We start from the raw sequence: 19,695 nt of genomic DNA on the forward strand, positions 1-19,695 counted from the left end.
AAGCTGAGGTGGAAGGAGGCTGAGAAATGAGGAAGACCACACACTCCTTGTTGGCCCAGAGCTGGCGTACAGCAGCAGCACCCCTTCCCTCATGGGGAATAAAGTGCATCTATTAAAGTACACTTTGATGTGTGTGTCCTGATGGTTTTTGTATCCTCCCAGACAGTCCATCCCCGTAACGTTGTGGCTTTTTTGTACCTGCTGGCTGCTTGGCAGCCTCATCAAGCACCTCTGGGTGCAGAGCACTGCTGCCATGAAGGACTTGGTTAAGCACGTGGTGCTAAAGACGCACCCGTGTCAGGAGTGCGGCAAATCCTTCAGCAAGAAGGGAAACCTGAAGAGACACCAGCGGATCCACACGGCAGAGGAGCTCTTCACTTGCGGGGAGTGTGGGAGGTGCTTCACCACCCGGGGCCACCTCACAACCCACCAGAGCATCCACACAGGAGAGAGGCCCTTCTGCTGCGGGGAGTGCGGGCGCTGCTTCCGCCTGGAGATATGCCTGGCTGCCCACCAGAAGACACATGCCAAGGGTGGTCCCTACCTCTGCACCCGCTGCGGCAAGAGCCTAAGCACGAAAATCTACTTCAACATCCACATGCGGACCCACACGGAGAAGAGGCCATTCGCCTGCACCGAGTGCGGGAAGAGCTTTGTGAAGAAGGGGACCCTCACTGCCCACAAGGAGATCCACAAGAGGGAGAAGCCTTTCAAATGCCCCGACTGCAATAGGTGCTTTGGGCAAAGTGCCACACTGCTGGCCCACCAGAAGATACACCTCCGCGGGGGACCTTTCATTTGTACGGAGTGTGGGAAGAGCTTGAGCACCAAGCGGTATTTCAATGTCCACCAGAGGAACCACACTAAGCAAAAGCCGCTCAAGGGACACTTCAATGGTGTGTCTCTCCAAGTCATCCAGGTTAAAGAGGAGCCTCATTTTGCCTTCAGGTCAGAGGAGAATATGTCCCACGAAGGAGCTGTAGCCCAGGGGTGTAGCATACTTAGAAACCCATCTAATCCAAAAAGCCCTCCTAGGAAAATCCAGATGAAGGAGGAACCAGACCCACCCACTGATGACACAGCAAACATTACTGCAACAGCTTGCCAGAAACTTTACATCAAGGAAGAGCCACCAGAAAACCCAGACTATGGACAGCTCTTTCATCCAAAGATCCCACTGATGGCTTTACAGGGGAGACAGCTTAAAAAGGAAGAAAATGCTGATGGACAGCATGAAAAGGAAGTCAGTAACCGGGTGCTCCATGTGAAGGAAGAACCACAGGAAAGCATTGAGTTTGGGATGTGTCATGGGCAGAAGCCAAACCTTAGTGCTATCCAGAGGATCCAAATTAAAGAGGAACCTGGTGTGGAAGCCAACCACCAGGAGAGCCAGAGCCCAAAGAGGAAGCAGAAGAAATGCTATCAGCCCACCAAAGAGGGGGTGCTGGAGAGCCAGGAGAAATCCATGTCCAGGAAAGATCCCTCAGCAAAAGGAGCTCCCAAGGGTGAACGGATGTTCCCCTGTCCCGAATGCGGGAAGAGTTTCAATCAGAAATCAAACCTGACCAGGCACAGGAAGATTCACACGAGCGAGGGGCCATACAAGTGCAATGAGTGTGGGGAGAGCTTCCGCATGAACCGCAAGCTGATCCGCCACCAGCGAGTCCACATGAGCGAGCCCTTCAAATGCACCGAGTGTGGGAAGAGCTTCACCCAGCGGTCAAATCTGGTTCGGCATCAGAGGATCCACACCAAGGAGGAACCCTACCAGTGCCCTGAGTGCGAGAAGACCTTCAATCAGAAGGCCAACCTCTTCCGTCACCAAACAATCCACGTCCGCATGGGGCCTTGCAAGTGCACCAAGTGTGGGAAATGCTTCCCCCAGAAGCGCCACCTGATTAAACACCAGCTGCTCCACTCCCGAGGTGGGGCCTACAAGTGTGGGGTCTGTGGGAAGCGCTACCGGCTGAAGAAGTACCTGAGGAGACACCAGAAAATCCATGCACGGGAAGGAACTGCTCCCTGCGTGAAAGGGGGGGAGGCCGTGAGGACCGGCAGTGGACCCCACCACACTGAACAGAGAGCACTGGCCCCCATGAAGAGCGAAGAGGAGAGCTGAGCAAGTGTGGTGCCCGCTCCTGGGGGAAAGTCCTTTGGGAAAGGGGAGGGGTGGTGACAAACTCTGCTCGCCTTATGTGTGCAGTATCTGGGGGTGAGGCAGTCAACCTGAGGGGACAGTGAGATCAAGGGGGGCAGAGCACTGCTGGAAACCAGTCCTCTTGCAGCTTTTCTGAGGACAACCCTCAGGGTATCATTTGCTCACAGCTGTGGGATGGGGCTGGAGATCCAAGCCTCCTCAAAGCACTTGGAGATGGAGGGGTAAGAGCTTGGCATCTTTTGTAATGGTGTGCTTGTGCCTATAAAGGCTGCCAAAGTTGTGGATGCCAAAATTGTCTTGTGTGGGCAATATATAGCCAGGAGGACCAGGCAGGATTTATTTTTATTGCATTACTGTGTTTCAGAGAAAGCTGAAGGGAACCTCCCCCATCTAGGCAAGGGTTTAAAGCAAGGGCCAACTCTCTTCTTCCCCCTCATGTAGCTCTGATCCACACATTGATCCTACTGGGCTGGTGGACCTTAGTCAACTGGGTGGTACAGGTTTGGGAGAAACTGCTGCCAGCCAGACCAGGGTTTTAAGCCTTGAATGCCCCAAACCAGGCTCCCAGACTGGCTTAAGCCAGGTCCCTAAAAGTAAGTTATGCAAAATCAATGACTGTTTATCCAAAGCTAGCCCAGAGGCCAGCAGATTGTATTCTGGTTTGTGCCCCCACAATCCCGCTGCGTGGATGTAAATGAAAACAGCTTTTCTTAGCATGGAGTTTTACATCTCTGATGAGCGCGTGGCTTTGCCACCACAAGTCCCAGAGGTATTGGTGGCTTCATCAGCTTGAGCCAACACTGGTGCTGGTTCTCAGTCACCGGATTCCCTACTTGTTACTGTGAAGCTCTTGGTAGGATATTGACTTTATCGGGCATGATTTAGGGAATCCAAACCAAGTGGCAGGAATAGTTGAAAAAGTCTTCAGACTTTATGGACTAGAGAACTGGAAATTATTTTCCTATTGGGATGTTTTCCCTTCCTCTCCCTGGTGTAAAAGGGACTGTGCAGCTGCTCAAAAGCATGGACAGTTCAGCAGTCTTTATTGCTCACTGCTAATGGTTTTATTTGAGTGTTCCCTGGTCAGATGGTTCTTTGTGTCTTGAAAGTCCCTGGTGAAGCAGAGATGTGGAAGGAAGCCCCTGAGCCACTCCCCAAGATTTCTCTGCAGCACTGCTACGTGGCCACCTGGGCACTGCAGAGCAAAGACGCATATTGGGGTACATTGTGTTGCTGTAATATGTAGAGTCCAAGAGGCAGGTGGAAAAATGTTCCACGGTGAAATAGAAGCTCTACCTCTCTGGTTTTGTGCAGGAAAAGAAGCCCCCTCCCCATCCCGAAGGCACACACCACTTCCTTCTCCCAGGACATGTTGCAGATGGCATCCTCTTGGAGCCATCTGAAAGTCGTGGAGTATGACTTTGAGCAACTACCTGCTGTGATGCTTCAGACCCAAGTTGCTGATTGTCTGCATTGCCTACTCTGGAAAGGCTGTGTCTCCAGGCAGGGAAACTGAGGCATGGAGGAAAGGAAGGGAACAGGACAAATTGCATTGATCTTTGCCTTTGCCAGCTACTTGGACACCATTGGGTTGAGATGTTTTGATGTGGTGGCTCAAGCCCAACACTGAGTACAACTGTCAAACCCCAAAAGCACAGAGTAATTTTAGTGTTGAGACTCCCTCAGCCTTTGATATAGTCAGGCCCAGGACGTGATTTCCAACAGCAAAGCAAGCTCTGACAGCATCTGAAGGAGCCTACCTCTGTCCTCTCACCTATAAACTGCAGCCAAATTGATTGATATGAAGCTTCCCCTCACATCCCTCTAACCTGGTGGGCATTCATTTCTGGGACAGAAAAGGCAGACATATAGGGGAAAACAAGTTTAGGATGTTCTAGGGGAGACTAAGGAACACCTTTGTTAGAAAAATGGGTCTGGGCCATATGGTGGGTAGATACTTCACTGCAGCACTGGGAAACTGTTCCTTGGGAAGAATATGGCTGAGCCAAACTAGCAAAGCAAAATAGACTCTGTTAGGCTTGCTGAGGGACAGAGGTACAGCAGAGCCCTTCAGTGGGGAGAAAGTCATCACCAGATGGCTGGCATTTATTTCCTTCTCATTAGCCTAGCATAGGGCCATAGAGATTTTTACCAGGAATAGGAACTGGTATGAGAGGTTTGCCAGTTGTATTATTGTGTCTGTGCACATAGAGAGGGCAGTGAGTCAATGTCAGTAGCTTTCCTGGGCATCGATGGATCTTCTGCCGTTGACCATGGCCAGTGTGGGTGCCCCAGCTTCTGGGGAAAATCAGGACTGATAGTTTGCAATATCTCCTCAATAAAGTAAATATTTAAAGAAAAAAAGAAAAAAAGTGAGCCTCTTTCCTGGTTTGTTTTTTTGTTTTTCATAAGCTATCACTGAGAGAACCACACTACATTCTACCCACAATGCAGCAGGTGGACAATGCCAGAGCAAGATGCATACCAGTGGTAACCAAATGGATGTCATGGGTGAAAAGCCCTCCGGGCTCTGCCAACTGCATTGACCAGCTCTCTACCAACTATGCTGAGAGCTCAGACCTCCACATACTGACCCCAGGCCTCCAGTCAGTGACCCACACGTAGGTACTGCGTGAGGTGTCTGCATAGGGCTAGAAGGACACAGGCCTTATGAGAGGCTTTGACTTCTCTAGAATAATCCCAGCTCCATGAGAAAAAAATTGGTTTATCTGGGGATTGAACAAAGCCAAATCCTCAACCCCCAATAGCAAAATAGCCTTCATCCTTTTTTCCCTAAACCCATTAAAAGGGCTCCCAGATAATAATAAAATGCTTAAAATGTAAATCATTGCCTCGTCCTCCACTGCACGGATTTTATGCAGAAAACCACATCCATAAGCATTCACTGAGCAGTTTCAGTCACCAAGTGAAAAGGATGCCCACAAGGTCTGATTTTGCCTTCAGGTCTATACAATCAATTCAGCATGGTCAAACTGAAACCAATGGAGTTAAATCAAAGTAAAAGTTATGTTAACAAAGAGAGATCCAAGATCTGATGACTTTTAAAAAGAAATCTTCTGGTCTTGCACAATGGGTTAGGTAGGGCTTGTCTTGAGACAATTGCTGTCCTATTTCTAGCCATGCACATTGTTTCTGTGGATTTCAGGAGGAATTTGGCTGTGCGACTTTTTTTGACCACTTCATTGACTTACTGACTATCTGTGTGTATCTTCTCAGCACCAGTTCTGTCTCCAGCACTCAACATGACCTGTCTGGAGGAGAGATGGAGACAGGCTATGTTGGGGAGCACTTGCGCAAGAGTGTGTATTTCGTGCTTTGATGGGACGCGTGGAGCTGATTGGTGCTCAGCATGTTCTAGTATGGTGGGAATGAGGGGGTCTTTGGAGCCAGAGCAAACATCTGCTCCAACATAAGTGCCTGGGATGTTTACTTGCCCTTTGAGAATGTGATAGTTCCCATGAGAACTTCTTTGAGAATCCCAGGCTGCAGGGAGCCTGGTGTCCCCACAGACGGGGAGTGAGGAGAGGAAAAAGACCAGGGTGAAAATTGGGTGAGCAACAGGACACTCTGTATCACATACTTCTACACATGCTTTATCTGTTCACTTTCGACTAGCAGCCTCCATGGGGAAAGAGTATTTACTTACCTCCACCACCTTAGCTACCTCTCATCCCATCCACAGCCAAAGGGACCAGCCAAACCACCACCACATGGGACCAGGTTTTCAAGCTGAACTGCCTGTAGCCAAGGCACACTTGGAGCCACTGCCGCCATCTCCTGACCCAAAACACAGCCCCTCCCTTCAAAGTGATTTCTTGTGCTGGAACAAAGCAAAGGTGAGAGATCTCCATCAAAGAACCGAAGCTTCTGACTAGTCCCCACCTGCAGATTTTCTGAAGAAGGTCATAGAAGAATCTGTGATCTCTTCTAGGGTCAGTGTTAGCCTGAAAACAAGGGCAGCCCCCGCGACGGGGTAGGTGAGGTGGTCAGCGCTGGCCTGTGGCTCGCTGCTAATTGCACAGGAGGCGATTATAGCCCATTGCCATCCTTTGTAAAAGGACTGCTGCCCCACGGGGGACGTTGCAGAGCCCCACTGCTCACTCTTTTTTTCCACCCCAAGCTGATTTCTGTCTCTTCTGCTTCTGTCTGGCCTCTTCCCTGGGGAGCCGCTGTTTCAAGGACACCAACCGCCTTCAAGTCACTGCAAACTGAAGGCAGAAGTAGAAAGCGGTGATCTGGAGATCCTTCCCTACCACATCACAAGCTTTCCTCTTTTTCATCATCTGAAAAATAGGATAAGATGCTTTGCAAGTGGAATAAGGTACAGACTGTTCTCACTTCTATATGTGTGTTGGCCTCTGAGTAATAAAACAGACTTAGTGAGGATGTGAACATAGAGGACAACTTCTGCTAGAAGAGTAACAGGGTTTTGAAGCCATGCAAGAATAAGCCATCATTATACCTGTGCTGAAGTTCACTCGCCCTTAGACATGTCTGCAGAGCAGAAAACCAGTCCCTGCAGGAGAGCTAGGAACAGCACTGATGTGAGCTCTCTTTGGGGAGAAAGGACTTAGGAAACTAAATGTTGATCTTGTGAACTACAAGCTAAGAAGCCCTGAAAACTAGTTATTCCTAGTCACTGCTCGAAGTGTTGGCATAGGGCTGCAGGCAGGGTTTGTTAAGAGCCTTTTGCTGCACAGATGAGCTGCAGTGCATTGTGCACAGTCAAGGGCTCACGCATATTCAGCCCCAAATTTCCCCATCAGAGTGGACAGGCAAAGAAGCAGAAAAAACCTTGTGACAAAGAATGTGTTACTTTGATCAAGTTAATTTATAATAACTTTATCTAGCTTGGGGTGGGTTGAAGAGCAGAGAGAGGAGGGGGAATGTGAAGTATGGAAGAGGTGACTGTAAAGCCTCTGACCAGATGGCAAAAATGAGTTGTGCATCAGAACTAACAATGCGAAGGAGGGACACAGAGCCAGGGAAACACAACAAGAACCTGGGCTTCCCTGCAGAAGCGTATTAGATGCAGATTAAATCTTCCTTACAGCTTTGCCTGTTTGTATTAAGTTAATTTATTGTCAATAACTTCAGGCTACAGTAAAGCCCCGTGTTGGGTGATGCAGCTGATGACTCCATTTGCTGCTCATGGAAGGGTGAAGGAGGAGTGAGCTTGTGGGTGTTCCTGCACCTTCCTGGGTTCTTGCTCCTCTCTTCAAAGCATGACCTGCTGTTGTTTTCCTAGGCTACGCATCAGAGTCTTGAGGGCACCAGTAAACCTTAATGGCCCTGAGGGCACTGGTAAACCTTAATGACCCTGACCAACCCCAAATGGAGCTTCTGCCTGCTATGTCCATCCCCTGAGAGACTGCACCCCATGGGCACTGCCTGCATGAGGTTCCCTATGGCTCCCCACCCCTCGGGGAGCAGCCAGCCCCCACTGCTCCCAGACACAGAGACAGAGTGTGTGGGGCTGTCAGGGGGAGGCAGCAGGGGAGAGAAGGGCTGTGTGGGCACACAGATACCATGGTGTTCCCAAAAGCACCTGTAAGCCTCTCTGCCTGCATCTGTGCGCAAGAGCTGAAGTGCAGGAGGGAAAGATAAATCAGGAGACCTCATTTCCTGAGTGTGAGCCTGTGTGCGGTCATTGTTACAAGCTGATCTTTAATTGCAAAATCCTCTAACCAGGCCCTTGCATGCCTGCCTCCGTCTCCAGCTAAGGGTTCAGGTGTGACCAGAAGCTGAGGAGCTTGTGATGGATTTCCTTGGACAGACCACCCAAAATCAGGTAGCTCACACACACACGCACCAGCCCTATGGATGTAATGGGAAAGATGGGAAAACAAGTCACAGATCATCATTCCTTTGCTCACTCTGCAGGCAGCAGCATCTTAAAGGCACAAGTGGGGCACAGCTGATCTCTCCAAGACTTTCCTCCTATCCATAAAGCAGTGCATGGTAGAAATCACCCCAGACCCTATAGGTGCTCCTTACTGTTAGTCTCTATTAAAGCCCAGGGGGATAGAGTGTGGAGAGCTCCTGTTCCAAGCAGGACCTGCAGAGGTTCATCCTTTGCTTTCCCAGCCCTTATCCTGTCTTATGGTCCTGGGGAAGAGGGATGCTCTCAGGGATGACAGACGCACCTCACCCAGATGGTCTAGGAGCTCAATTCCTGCAGCACTCTGCGTCCCTTCGAGCCCCTTTCTCTCCTCTTTTTCTGGGTAGTTTTTGCAAACCTTTGACATGGGCTTCCTGTGGCTCAGCACTTCAGTCCCATGGAGGATGGCTAAAGCTAGGGAAGAGGCAGTCCTGGACATCTGCACTCCTGAAGGTGGTTTGGATTGACTTCACTAACAAGACCTTGTCTGCCTGAGAAACTCTCAGCCAGCTAAGCCTTAGGGAAGGTGAGGTAAACGAGCCTGGAGGGAGGCTGTCCCTGCATCTGGGACATTCACTGTCTCACTGTCTTTGCTACGTTGATGCTGGGAGTCAGAAGGGAAGGAGAAAGGGAAGGGAGAGATTCTCTGGTGCCTGGAAATACTTCTCATCAATAGGAGAGCATATTCCCAGCAACATTTCCATGGGGTATTTCCCAATCCTCATCGAATGCTCCTTGAGTATACTCTGCTTTTTATGCTAAGCACTCTTGTGTTCCCCAGGGCTGAATTAACAAGGACACCCTGTGATTAGTTGTCTGTCAGAATGGGACTTCTTTTACCTCCTAAAGACTTTCTTGTTATATATTGGACAAAGACTATAGCAAAGAAAATAACAGCGTACTTTTCATTTTAACATCTCCATCCAAATAATAAGCCTGATCCAACTTTAACTCAACATAAGGGGGCCCCTTTCTGTTCACCAAATTGCTTGCAGATGCCAGGGGCTCAAAGCAGCTCAGCTGCTAATGCACAGCCTAACATTGCTGAACTCCGCTCTGCTTGCTTTTCACAAATTGATTGCCAAGCACTCAGCAGGGAAAGTGGCACAGGGCACAAGGTCTGTGCTAGTATTGCATCCCAGCATGGTCAGCCAGATCCTGAGTTTGAGGACAGAAGGCATCCTGCTGCCCTCAACAAGACAACTCCCAGGGTTTAGCCCCAGTCTGCAGGGGAATTTTGGACAGCAGGCATGTAATAGCAGCATTACACATCTGTGCAGCCTGAATACGCCCTCTGTACCCACACGCTTGGGTGTGTAGCTCTGCCAGTGTGAATCCCTCATCCAACAGTATAAAAGTATTCAATCCTGGTAAACAAACACCGCCACAAAGAGTGGGTCAGGCTCCACCAGAGACGCTGTGCAAGGTGGTACAGCCAAGGACTGCTGTCGAGCGCAGACTGTGTAGGAGCATCACTGACAGCCCAGCTCTGCGTGCCTTCTGGAAATGGCTCCAGCTCCTCAGCAGTGTTAAGGCTTATGCCACGGTGGGTTAAACTGGGGTTAAAGCACTTGTCTCCCTGTTATGGTCTCCTCTTTCCATCAGTGTAATTTGGAGACACTTGAATTTAGGTCCTTAATTTAAGCATCCTAACTCTGAGCTGAATCCCAGTCGAGGAGTCAAAGGTCTGAATTCACCCTGGCCAACTCCTTGAGGAAAGGAAGTTTCTGGTCCTCTGGAAGTTTTTTCACTTTACTACGCATTAGTGAATTCTTCAAGTTGACAGAAAATGGGAAAATTAGGACACCTAATTGTAAAGCCAGCAAAAACTTTTGAAAATTTTTCAATCTTCCTACTTCAAAAATAAATGCAAGCTTTACATTTTGGTAGGTTGGAGGTGGTTTTCTTTCCCTTAGAAGGAGTCAACCCTATCCTAAAACAAACTGTTTCATTATGGGGTGAAAGTAAAGGATATTCAAAGGATTGTTTAGATTTGTGTTTGTTTTCCAGGAAAAAAGGTTGAAAAACATTTTTTTAAATTTACCTGGAACAAACTCTTGGCTTGATAGCAGGTCAGATACTACCACATATTCATCCAGGTCTACTTTAAATAAAAGGCTCTTGAGATTTCCTAAGTGCTTACATTAAAATGGGTGAACGAATAAGGGGTATAAGTCTTTTGATTGATAGAAGTAACAGCATGCATGTTTCTAAGAGTGCAACAGTGAGAAAGGGTAGCAGATGTGACCAAGCCTGTTGTATTCCCATGGTTAGCTGCAACCAGAGTAGTGGACAGAAATGAAAGAGGCAGCAAAACAAGCTCCCTTCCAAATAAAGTAAATATATAGGCAAAACTCAGAAATGAACTGAAGCAGAGGCAGGGGCGGAGGGGATAACTCAATGCCAGGGCTCAGAGCTGAATGCAGGACTCCCAATATCAACCACTCTTTGGTGCTTTCTACATCAAGTCCCAGTTCCTGCTCCTTACTGTAGCTAGGGAAATTCAAGCACTTGCTTCATAAGTGACAACTCTGGATGTGCTTTTTCTCCAGCTTTGGCACTGAGATGCAGTTTTATTTTGTGTCTTGCCCAGCAGGTTTACGGTGTGGTGGTTTGAAGAAAGTAGAAGTATCATGAAAGGGATGCTAAAAATAGGAACTAGACCAGGAATTGAAATGAGGAAGGAGAAGTGAGAGCTTTCTCCCCAAAAATATCTCAACAAAGCTGAATAAAGACAAGAATAAACATATGCTGGCTGGAAACACAGCAGCTGTAAACGTTCATTCCTTGGCAGCAAAGCACCTGGCTCTGCACGTCAGCCTGCTCTTCTGGGGAAAGCTGGGAACCAGAAACATGCCCATGTGGCCTCCAGACCCTCCAGACACCCACCCAGAAAAACAAAGGCAAGGGTGCATGAAGGGCACTCCACCAGCAAAGCTAGCAGGGGGAAAACAAGAAGAAGAAAAAAACCCGACCGTTGTGAGGAGGTACCCTGTACCAAGCCCTGAAGACAAACAAGTGTATCAGTGTCATACATGTGGGAAGAGCTTCTTGAAGAAGAGAAATACACTGGAGGAAGGTCCAAAGTTGTCTACAGTGTTGGAAGGAGATGCACCAGGATCAAGCCACATCCTTTGCAAGGAGCAAGACAAGCAAGGCCAAGGAGGCACCATCCCCAGGGCATCCATGCCAAGGACACTTCTTATGAGACCTTTGCTGCGGTGTACCAGGTGGTGCAGGTCCCCAGATAAGAGTGGAGATATAGTGAACTAAAATACCCACCATGAAAGGTGGCCCAGGCTGCTCATCTCTGCAAGAGGCTGTGCTTTCTCTTCTCCGTGGTCATGGTGTCTGGATGACCAGAGGGCATTGGGGATGGCCAGGCTGAATGCAAATGTAAAGGTCACACAGGATCCCTGCTGGCCACCACTGTCCTGGGGTGGTGAAAATCATTGACACTGATGGGACATTGCTCCTCTTCAGAGCTTGAACCATGCATCCAGATTTCTTCATGTCTCCCACCTCCACCACATGTCAAAATAGGATAATATTTGCAAAAGAAATTAGAGCAGACCTTAAGAATTTGAGGTGGAAGAGGTGGAAAAGAAGACACAGCTGCCTGGAGCAGTGGAAAGCTCTTAAAGGTTTTTTTCTTTTTCTGTTTTTTTCACGGTACTTTCCCAAGTCATCTAACTAAATTGACTCATCCTGTACCCGCAGTCCCAAGAGAGCATGGGCACAGATGGCAGCAAGGGGCAGGACCCCCACTTTTAAAGGCTCCTCGCTGCTAATTGAGCATAACAGCAGCATGAAGTTGCTACTCCCCATCCAACTGCATTAGGGCAGATGATGTCTCCATAGCCTGTCCTCACCAGGAGAATTTGTGATCCGAGTCACCACGTCTCACGCCCACTGAGGACAAGAAAGGTATCTGGTGCAACAGCATAAGGTCACAGATATCAGAGGACTTCACCTCTCCTTTGCCTGGGGCTTCCCCTTCAACTAGCCAAGTGTTTTAATCTGCCTGTGTCACCTCACTTCCTTAACTAAAAACAAACAAAACAAAAAGAGAACATTAAAACATCCACTTTCTCCTGGTTTTTGTCCTTCTCCTCGATTTTGCAACTGGGAAAAGAGAACAAAAGAGAATGTCAGTGTCACACCTTTTTGTGGTCACTTGGCAAGCCACTAGTGAGCCAGGAGTGTGACATGGGGTGATGCAGAGGGTACAACTTCCTACCCAAAAGGTCAAGCAAAACTGGAGATGTTTTTTCCAAGGTTTCAAAACTGAGATATAATAACATTTTTTTCCTGAAGATACTACATTCCTGTAAAAGACAGAAATACTAGTTACAGTATTTCAGCCCAATTTTAGAGGTGGGGAAACTGAGGCAGAACTTTGGATCTACACAAAATCCCACAAGCAACCTACATCAGATGCACACCCTCATCCTTCTCTTCTGTTTCCCCATGTCATGCTTTGAAACAGTTGTGAACTCATTTCATCTGAATAAGGATGTCAGGAGACATTGGTTTGGCTTCTAAGGGACACCAGGGAGCACGCAGTTGAAATCAGAAAACACAAGGAGCGCAAAACATGCAACCACCAACACAGGCTGAAGTCCTTTTTTACAGTACAATTATTTTCATTTTTTAAAAATTACTGTTTTTTTAAAAAGCCCTAATTCTGAGAGTGTGTCCTCCCAACACTTTCACTTGTACTACCCGAGCTGCTGTCTGCGAGGTGCTAGTGATAAATAGCTAGGCGAAGTGCCTGTGTCTGTGTGAGTAATTCAGCTGAGCTGAGGACATTTCTTCAGCCCTCAGGGCACCAAGCTAGCTTGCATCCATACAGCTAAACTCCATTCAGGATGGCATCATCCAGCTCTGCCCTGGGACTCATCCCTGGCTCCAGCTCTGAGTCAGGCTAGAAGTTTCTGGTAACGACATGAGAACTGAGGAAATTGTGCTCCGGTGCCCAGGAACATCACCATTTGTTTCGGAGACGTCTTGGGTTTTCCATCACCCTGAATTAGCGCATGTTCAGCAGCCGCTAAACGCTCCAGGACCTGCTATATGTGACCCAGGCATGCAGGACCATGGATTTACTGTGGCTTTCTGTGGGCATCAGTGCTGCTGGTTATAGCCACAGCCTAATCCAGGCAGCCTGCTAAGTGCTACAAAGCACCCAGGACCAGGCAGACCAGGACCCACAAGGAGACTCACAGCCACACAGAGGAAACAATTTTCTTGGACTCACTGGGTGCAGACCCCCTTCACTGCGTCTAGCAGAGGATGCAGACCTGGGCTCTGCCACTGTCTCACCAAACGTCCCCTTTCAAGTCACCTCACTGCATTTCCCTTTTGCTAACTGTTTTGAGATCCACAGACAAAAAGGTCATGGAAGAGGAGAGGAGGATGGCTTTCCTTGCTTGCACAGGTCTAGGGGGGGGGTCAGCCACATGAAAGGAGTGAAAGCATCCAGGCAGAAGGCTCGCAGGTACATAACGGGGACTTGTAATGCAAAGCAGTTCAGTTCAGCTGCCTAAAAATAGCAATTAAAAAAGAGAACTAATGTAAATCAAAAGCTATGTCCAGCCTGCTGCAGCGTGGGCACTGCGTTTCCCTAAAACAACCCCCAGCCACCAAATGAAGGCATCCTCCAAAGCAAACGGGCGAGCAGCATCCCCACCGAGGACTACAGCTCCCAGGAGCCTGCAGCCCAGGCAGTGCCCCTGCGGGGACCAGGAGCTGGGCAGCCAGGCAGGGGCACTGGCAGGGAGGCAGCGCTGGCAGGGGACCCCCCACCCATGCCGAGAGGTTTTAGGGCTGCTCTTTCCTACCCCCAAGCCCTTTCTCTCCCTGACCCAGCTCCCCTTTCTCTGTCTCTCCTCCCCCGGTAGTTTTTACATCACTGACACAGACTTCCTGTGAGTCGGCACCAGCAGACATGAACAAAGTAGCTGGAAGACGAAGAGGAGCTCAAAGTGGGTAGAAATAAGAAAATCTGGCCAATGACACTCGGATACTTCCAGACCTGCATCCTGCTGAGGGATATGGGAGACAGGTCAGTAAACGGCTGAGCTGGGATGTCTGGGGCCAAGACGAGAAGCTCAGGGTTGAACCCCTCCGTGGTGTCTGCAAGTGTCCCGCAGCATCCCGGGACAGCAGCAGGACATCTCTGGAAGTTAGGGTCACCGCTGCGAAGCCAGAGTGTTTGTCAAGGTTGGCTGTGGTGGAGCAAACTGCCCCAGCTGGGATAGGATAAATTGCCTGGCTTGTCTTTCTCAGGCTGAATCCTGCCTGAGAGATCTGGCTTGCTCGACTGGCTGGAGGCAAACGGTGGAGTCAGAGGTACAGCTGGTCCTGCTCGGCGTGGGAGCCGGCGGCTTGGCTAAACGCAGGGAGCAGGAACAGCGGCACAACATGGGAAGGGATGTCCATCCTTTAAAATCTGCCTAAAAACAATGATTCTGGGGCATCTGTGCGACAAGTGCTTTCAGGAGTGATGGAGGCACGGGTGGGAATGAGTTAATAGGTCCAGCCTCTGCCTTGCAAGGAGGAGCTGTGCCTCCCTATGCCTGTGCCTGTGTCTGTCTGTCTGTGCGTGCTGGTGTGGGGGGTTATTCCAAGTGAAAGGAGCAGAGCAACAGCTGAGAAGCCGCTCCCGTTCATGTGTTCCACAAGTGAAATTCAGACAGCTGTGCTGACATGCATCCACCGCTGAGAAATACAGCCCAGCGCATGGAACAGCCAGAGAGAAAAGTTTGCCCGGAGTCATCTCTGGGCTCGGAAAAGTTGGTCGCCACAGAAAGTAAAAGCAACCTCCATTTCTCAGCCTAACTGAAAGGTCCCCAGAGAACATTTCACCCAACTCCCGTCCTTTCTCTTGGTGAGAAAGGAGCAGAGGTGCTGCAAATGCCCTGGGTGCCAGCTGGGTGGCTGGATCAGGGCTCCTTTTGCCTAGCCAAGGGGTTGGGCAGGGGCTTCTCAGGACGCCTCATCACTTTGGGGCGCTTAGGAGTCAAGGAGCAGGGGAGGAGAGAGTTTTGGCTGCCTGGACCACCATCAAGGACCCCTCCCCAGGAGCTGCCCCAGATAAGTTCCCGGGTCAGTTTGGTGCTGGTTCTCCCATGAAGAAAGTCTATGGCAAAGGGCGTTCTTCAGCCTGGACTTTTCATGCAGTTGGGTCAATAATGCTGGTGGTGGTGTGGCTGCACCCTTCATGGGTCAGGCACGACAACCTGCAAATTGAAGCTGGCACCGAGGCAAAGCTGGACCTTCAGCAGTCCAACCGCAAGGCAAGGGGATGGAGGAGGGAGTTGAGTCCTTGCTGTCCTCCTGGACACAGGAGGACCTCTCTGACCATTCAGACATCTTCTGGTCACCAACCACAGCAGCCTTGCACAGGCTCTGGTGTCTGCCCTGGTGCTGCACGGGGAACTGAGGACATCGGTGTGAATTTCACTTCTGCCTCCAGCCTGTCTGGCTGCAGCTGTGACCCAGATGTCCCTGTCCCCTCACTGAGGTGGATGTGACACAAAATGTCTAGAGAAATAAATGGGCACCTGCCAAGGGATGGGAGACCTACATGGTTCACACAGCCAGATGAGCGTCCGATAATGCTCGGGCAGTTCTGTTTCACAGCTGTGAGGTTTCAGTGCTGTTTGGAGGCCAGGGAGCGCAACGTGATATGTCCTAGAGACAAGCAGCTGCTTGTTCATCCCAAACGTTTCCCCTCATGGTGCCAGAAGGTCCCTCTCTGCCAGTGCACCAAAGGAGATGCAGATGATCTCAGTGACTGGTCTTCACATGGGGCGTGTCTGGCCCTGGCCCCTGATCTGGTAATCCTGGCTCAGAGCAGAGATTGTACCACCCCAGGGACCCTCCAGAAATGGGTCTGGGTGTGCCCCTCACCGAGAGGGATTTATTTCTAGAGGTGCTGACGACTGTGAGTAGGTTCTTCATGGTTATAACCACCAGCGTTTACCACCCCCCTGAAAGAAAAGTGGTGTTGGTTCCTGCTCAGAGATAAGCACAGCAGGAGGAGACACCAAAAAAATCAGTTTCTTGTCATGAGTACATGGAGATGTGGAGAAACTCCAGCCTGTGCCAGGAAGTTCCAGCAACCCCCTTCAATCCCTTAGTAGATTTTACAGTCCCTTGGTCTTTGGTTTTACTGGAATTAACTGAGCTTGGCTGGGCTTTTATTTATAATTTTTTTTTTTCCACATGACAGCTTATCAAACTAAAAGTGGTGTGTTTGTTGGGGTTTTTTTCCTGTTCTTGTTAATAACACCTGCCTTGCTTTCTTCTCAGGTTCAGCCCTCATGAAGGAAAACATAGGCTTTCATCTAAAGGAGAGCAACTCTAACCAGCACTGGTGCTTTCTCATGGTCGCCACCTCCCAGCACCCCTGGCAGGCAGGGAAAGCTGGTGACAATGGCCAGGAGAACTCGCGGTGATGCATCTCATAGTGAACACCACCCAGGTCCCCACCTCTGAAGAACCTGGTGATGGAACAGTCAGCAGTGATGACACTGGAGCTCTCGGAGGTAGAGAATTTTCTCAGCCACACTCAGGAGAAGTCGTGTACATGCATGATTTGTGGGGACAGTTTTAAGCACAAGGGCATCTTAGCAGCCCACCAGAAGTCCCATAAGGAGGAGCCAGAGGCTGAAGGCTGTGAGAAGGAGGGTGATACTGACCAGGCTGGAGAGCTGCATGACCAAGAAGCCATCAGAGCTGGAGAGGAGGCCAATGGGGAAGGCCATAGCAAGCACAGCACACAGAGTGATCCTGAGAGAAGGGAGAAGCCCCATGCCTGCACCGAGTGTGGGAAGAGCTTCAAGATGAAGATGGACCTCACCAAGCACCTCCGGACTCACACAGGCGAAAGACCATTCCCCTGCACCGACTGCGACAAAAGGTTCATCACCAAATCACAACTCAAGGAGCACCAGAGGATCCACACGGGTGAGCGACCATACAAGTGCCTGGACTGTGGGAAGAACTTCACCCAGAAGTCGCAGCTCATTGTGCATCACCGGATCCACACAGGTGAGAAGCCCTACCAGTGCAGCAGCTGCCAGAAGAGCTTCGTGGACAAGTCACAGTTGGTGGCCCACTACCGGATCCACACAGGCGACCGTCCCTTCAAGTGTGGGGTGTGCAGCCGTGGCTTCCGCCAGAAGATCACCCTCGTCAAGCACCAGCGGGTCCACAGCGCCAAGGGAGCCCAGTGGGATGCCGCCAGGGTCATCGTGCCCAAATCAACTCCGACGGGGGAGAAGATCTTCCGCTGTAGCACCTGCGGGAAGGAGTTCAAGAAGAAGTCAGTGCTAGTGACCCACCAGAGGATTCACACCGGGGAGGAGCCCTATCCCTGCCCCGTGTGCGGGCGGTGCTTCCGGCAGAAGATCCACCTCACCCGGCATCAGCGGACCCATGAGCGGCCCAATGCCCACATCTGCGGAGCCTGTGGGGACCACTTTGGCAGCAAGAGGGAGATGCTGCAGCACCACCAGGGCCACCATCCCCGGCAGGCCCCTCACACCTGCATCACCTGTGGAAAACGCTTCAGCCAGAAGGTCGGCCTCACAGCCCACCGCCGTGTCCACGCACGGGAGAAGGAGAACCCCGGTGTCGTAGGGGGTGGGCAGCCCCCCACCGCCCTCAGTGGTACCCACACCTGTGGCCAGTGTGGGAAGACGTTCACCAAGAAGGGCAACTTCGCCAACCACCAGCGGGCTCATGCCCAGGGCCGGGGTCATCGCTGCGGGATTTGTGGCAAGGGCTTCGCCAAACGGGGGGAGCTGACCAAGCATGAGCGGACCCACACCGGGGAGAAGCCCTACAGGTGTGGGCATTGCGGCAAGCACTTCGCCCAGCGCACCCAGCTGGTCACCCACCAGCGCGTCCACACCGGCGAGCGGCCCTACCCCTGCGGTGACTGTGGCAAGTGCTTCGGCGACAAGTCACGCCTCACCGTCCACCGACGCATCCACACTGGTGACCGGCCTTTCCCCTGCCCCATCTGCGGCAAGGGCTTCCGCCAGAAGATCGCTTTGGTCAAGCACCACCGCATCCATGAGCGTGGCAGGGACAAGGGAGGGGGCGAAGACATCAGTGCCAACACCAATGCCAGTGCTGACACCGATGCCAACACCAGTGGCGATGCCAACACCAATGACAATGCCAACACCAATGGCAATGCCAGCACCAATGGCAATGCTAGCACCTATGTTGATGCCAACACCAATGCCAATGGCAACAGCAATGTTGATGCCAATGCCAAGGTAGCTGGCAAGGACGAGGAGAGCCCAGCTGTCCCCTGTCGTCGGCTCCCCATTGGCAAGAGGCCCTTCTCCTGCAGTCAGTGTGGGAAGGCCTTTGCCCAGAAGGCCCAGCTGGCAGTCCACCACCGCATCCACACCGGGGAGCGCCCCTTCCCCTGCGCTGACTGCCCCAAGGCCTTCATCGACAAGTCCCGTCTCGTGGTCCACCGCCGCACCCACACGGGTGACCGCCCCTTCCCCTGTGCCACCTGCGGCCAGGCCTTCACCCAGAAGGTTGCCCTCACCACCCACCAGCGGGTCCACATGCGGGAACACCAGCCCCTGCCAGCCCCAGTTCCCCCCACACCCTGGGCTGAGGAGTGGCCCTTCATCTGCACCATCTGTGGGAGAGGTTTCCACAAGGAGATTGCCCTCATTACCCACCAGCGGGTCCACACCAAGTACGAGCCCAACCGCTGCGGCAAGTGTGGACAGGTCTTCCCTGACAGGGCCCAGCTTTGGCTCCACCAGCCCTCCCACGCTGAGGACCGGCCGTTCAAGTGTGCCACGTGTGGGAAGGACTTCAAAAGGAAGGAGATCTTGATTACCCACCAGCGGGTCCACACGGGAGAGGCACCTTTCCAGTGCCCCCAGTGCAGTAAAAGCTTCTCACAGAAAACCAACCTCATGAAGCACCAGCTCACTCACACACGCCGGGGTCCGTTTATCTGCTCCGACTGTGGGCAAAGCTACATCACCATTGGGCATTTCAAGAGGCACCAGAGGAACCACCTCAAGAAGCAAAGCCCTCCTGGTGAGGGAGAGGAGCCCCCTGAGGACCTGGCAACTGGCCATGTGCCACTGGAGCCCGTGGGTGGCCACAGCAGCCCCATCATCGTGGTGAAGACAGAGGCTGATGCTGATGACTGTGAGGTCCTACAGGTCCCATGATGGCAAGGATCAAGCACTCAGGGAGGGAGGGGCTGATACCTGCTCACTTGGGGATGGGGATGCTGCATCCGCCGCCAAGGTCCACGGTCCCGTGGGAGCTGCTTCCCTGGGAACATCTCACAGTATTTGGTGGGAGCCAGGAGTGGAAAACCTGGGAGGATCTGGACTTCAGCACACAGCAGTCCCTGAATCAAACCTCACTCAAAACTGGCTGAGACAATGTGAAATTTGAGGGCAAGGGAGGGATATAAATACATCATTTGGCTTCTGTTTTATATCTTATATAAGAGTCCTCATTTCAAGAGGGTTGGGGTTTTTTTGCTAACAGGAGGGCTGAGATACTTGGTTTTTTAAAGCAAGTAAATGAAATCTGTGATTTCAGATATATTCACATAACTCCAAGAGCT

The 19,695-nt window shown here is 51.1% G+C and overlaps 1 protein-coding gene across 1 annotated transcript; it reads left to right on the forward strand.

Annotated features, from left to right (window-relative positions):
• Window positions 1–253: 253 nt before the first annotated feature.
• Window positions 254–19,288, forward strand: LOC104260553 (zinc finger protein 271). Its single transcript, XM_059818774.1, has 6 exons — window positions 254–361; window positions 1,505–2,044; window positions 4,571–4,779; window positions 16,552–18,078; window positions 18,421–18,631; window positions 18,764–19,288. The coding sequence occupies exons 1-6, from the start codon at window positions 254–256 to the stop codon at window positions 19,286–19,288; spliced, it is 3,120 nt and encodes a 1,039-aa protein (XP_059674757.1).
• The last annotated feature ends 407 nt before the right edge of the window (window positions 19,289–19,695 follow it).

The sequence above is a fragment of the Gavia stellata genome, chromosome 6, assembly GCF_030936135.1.
Source record: "Gavia stellata isolate bGavSte3 chromosome 6, bGavSte3.hap2, whole genome shotgun sequence".
Taxonomy (NCBI): domain Eukaryota; kingdom Metazoa; phylum Chordata; class Aves; order Gaviiformes; family Gaviidae; genus Gavia; species Gavia stellata.

Bases quoted from the DNA above. Each gene is read 5' to 3' on its own strand.
- LOC104260553 (XM_059818774.1), top strand. From the start codon at position 254: ATGAAGGACTTGGTTAAGCACGTGGTGCTAAAGACGCACCCGTGTCAG. The intron at 18,079-18,420 runs GCCTTTCCCCTG...CATTGGCAAGAG, and splicing joins CGCATCCACACTGGTGACCG to GCCCTTCTCCTGCAGTCAGT. The intron at 18,632-18,763 runs GTTGCCCTCACC...TTCCACAAGGAG, and splicing joins GCCAGGCCTTCACCCAGAAG to ATTGCCCTCATTACCCACCA.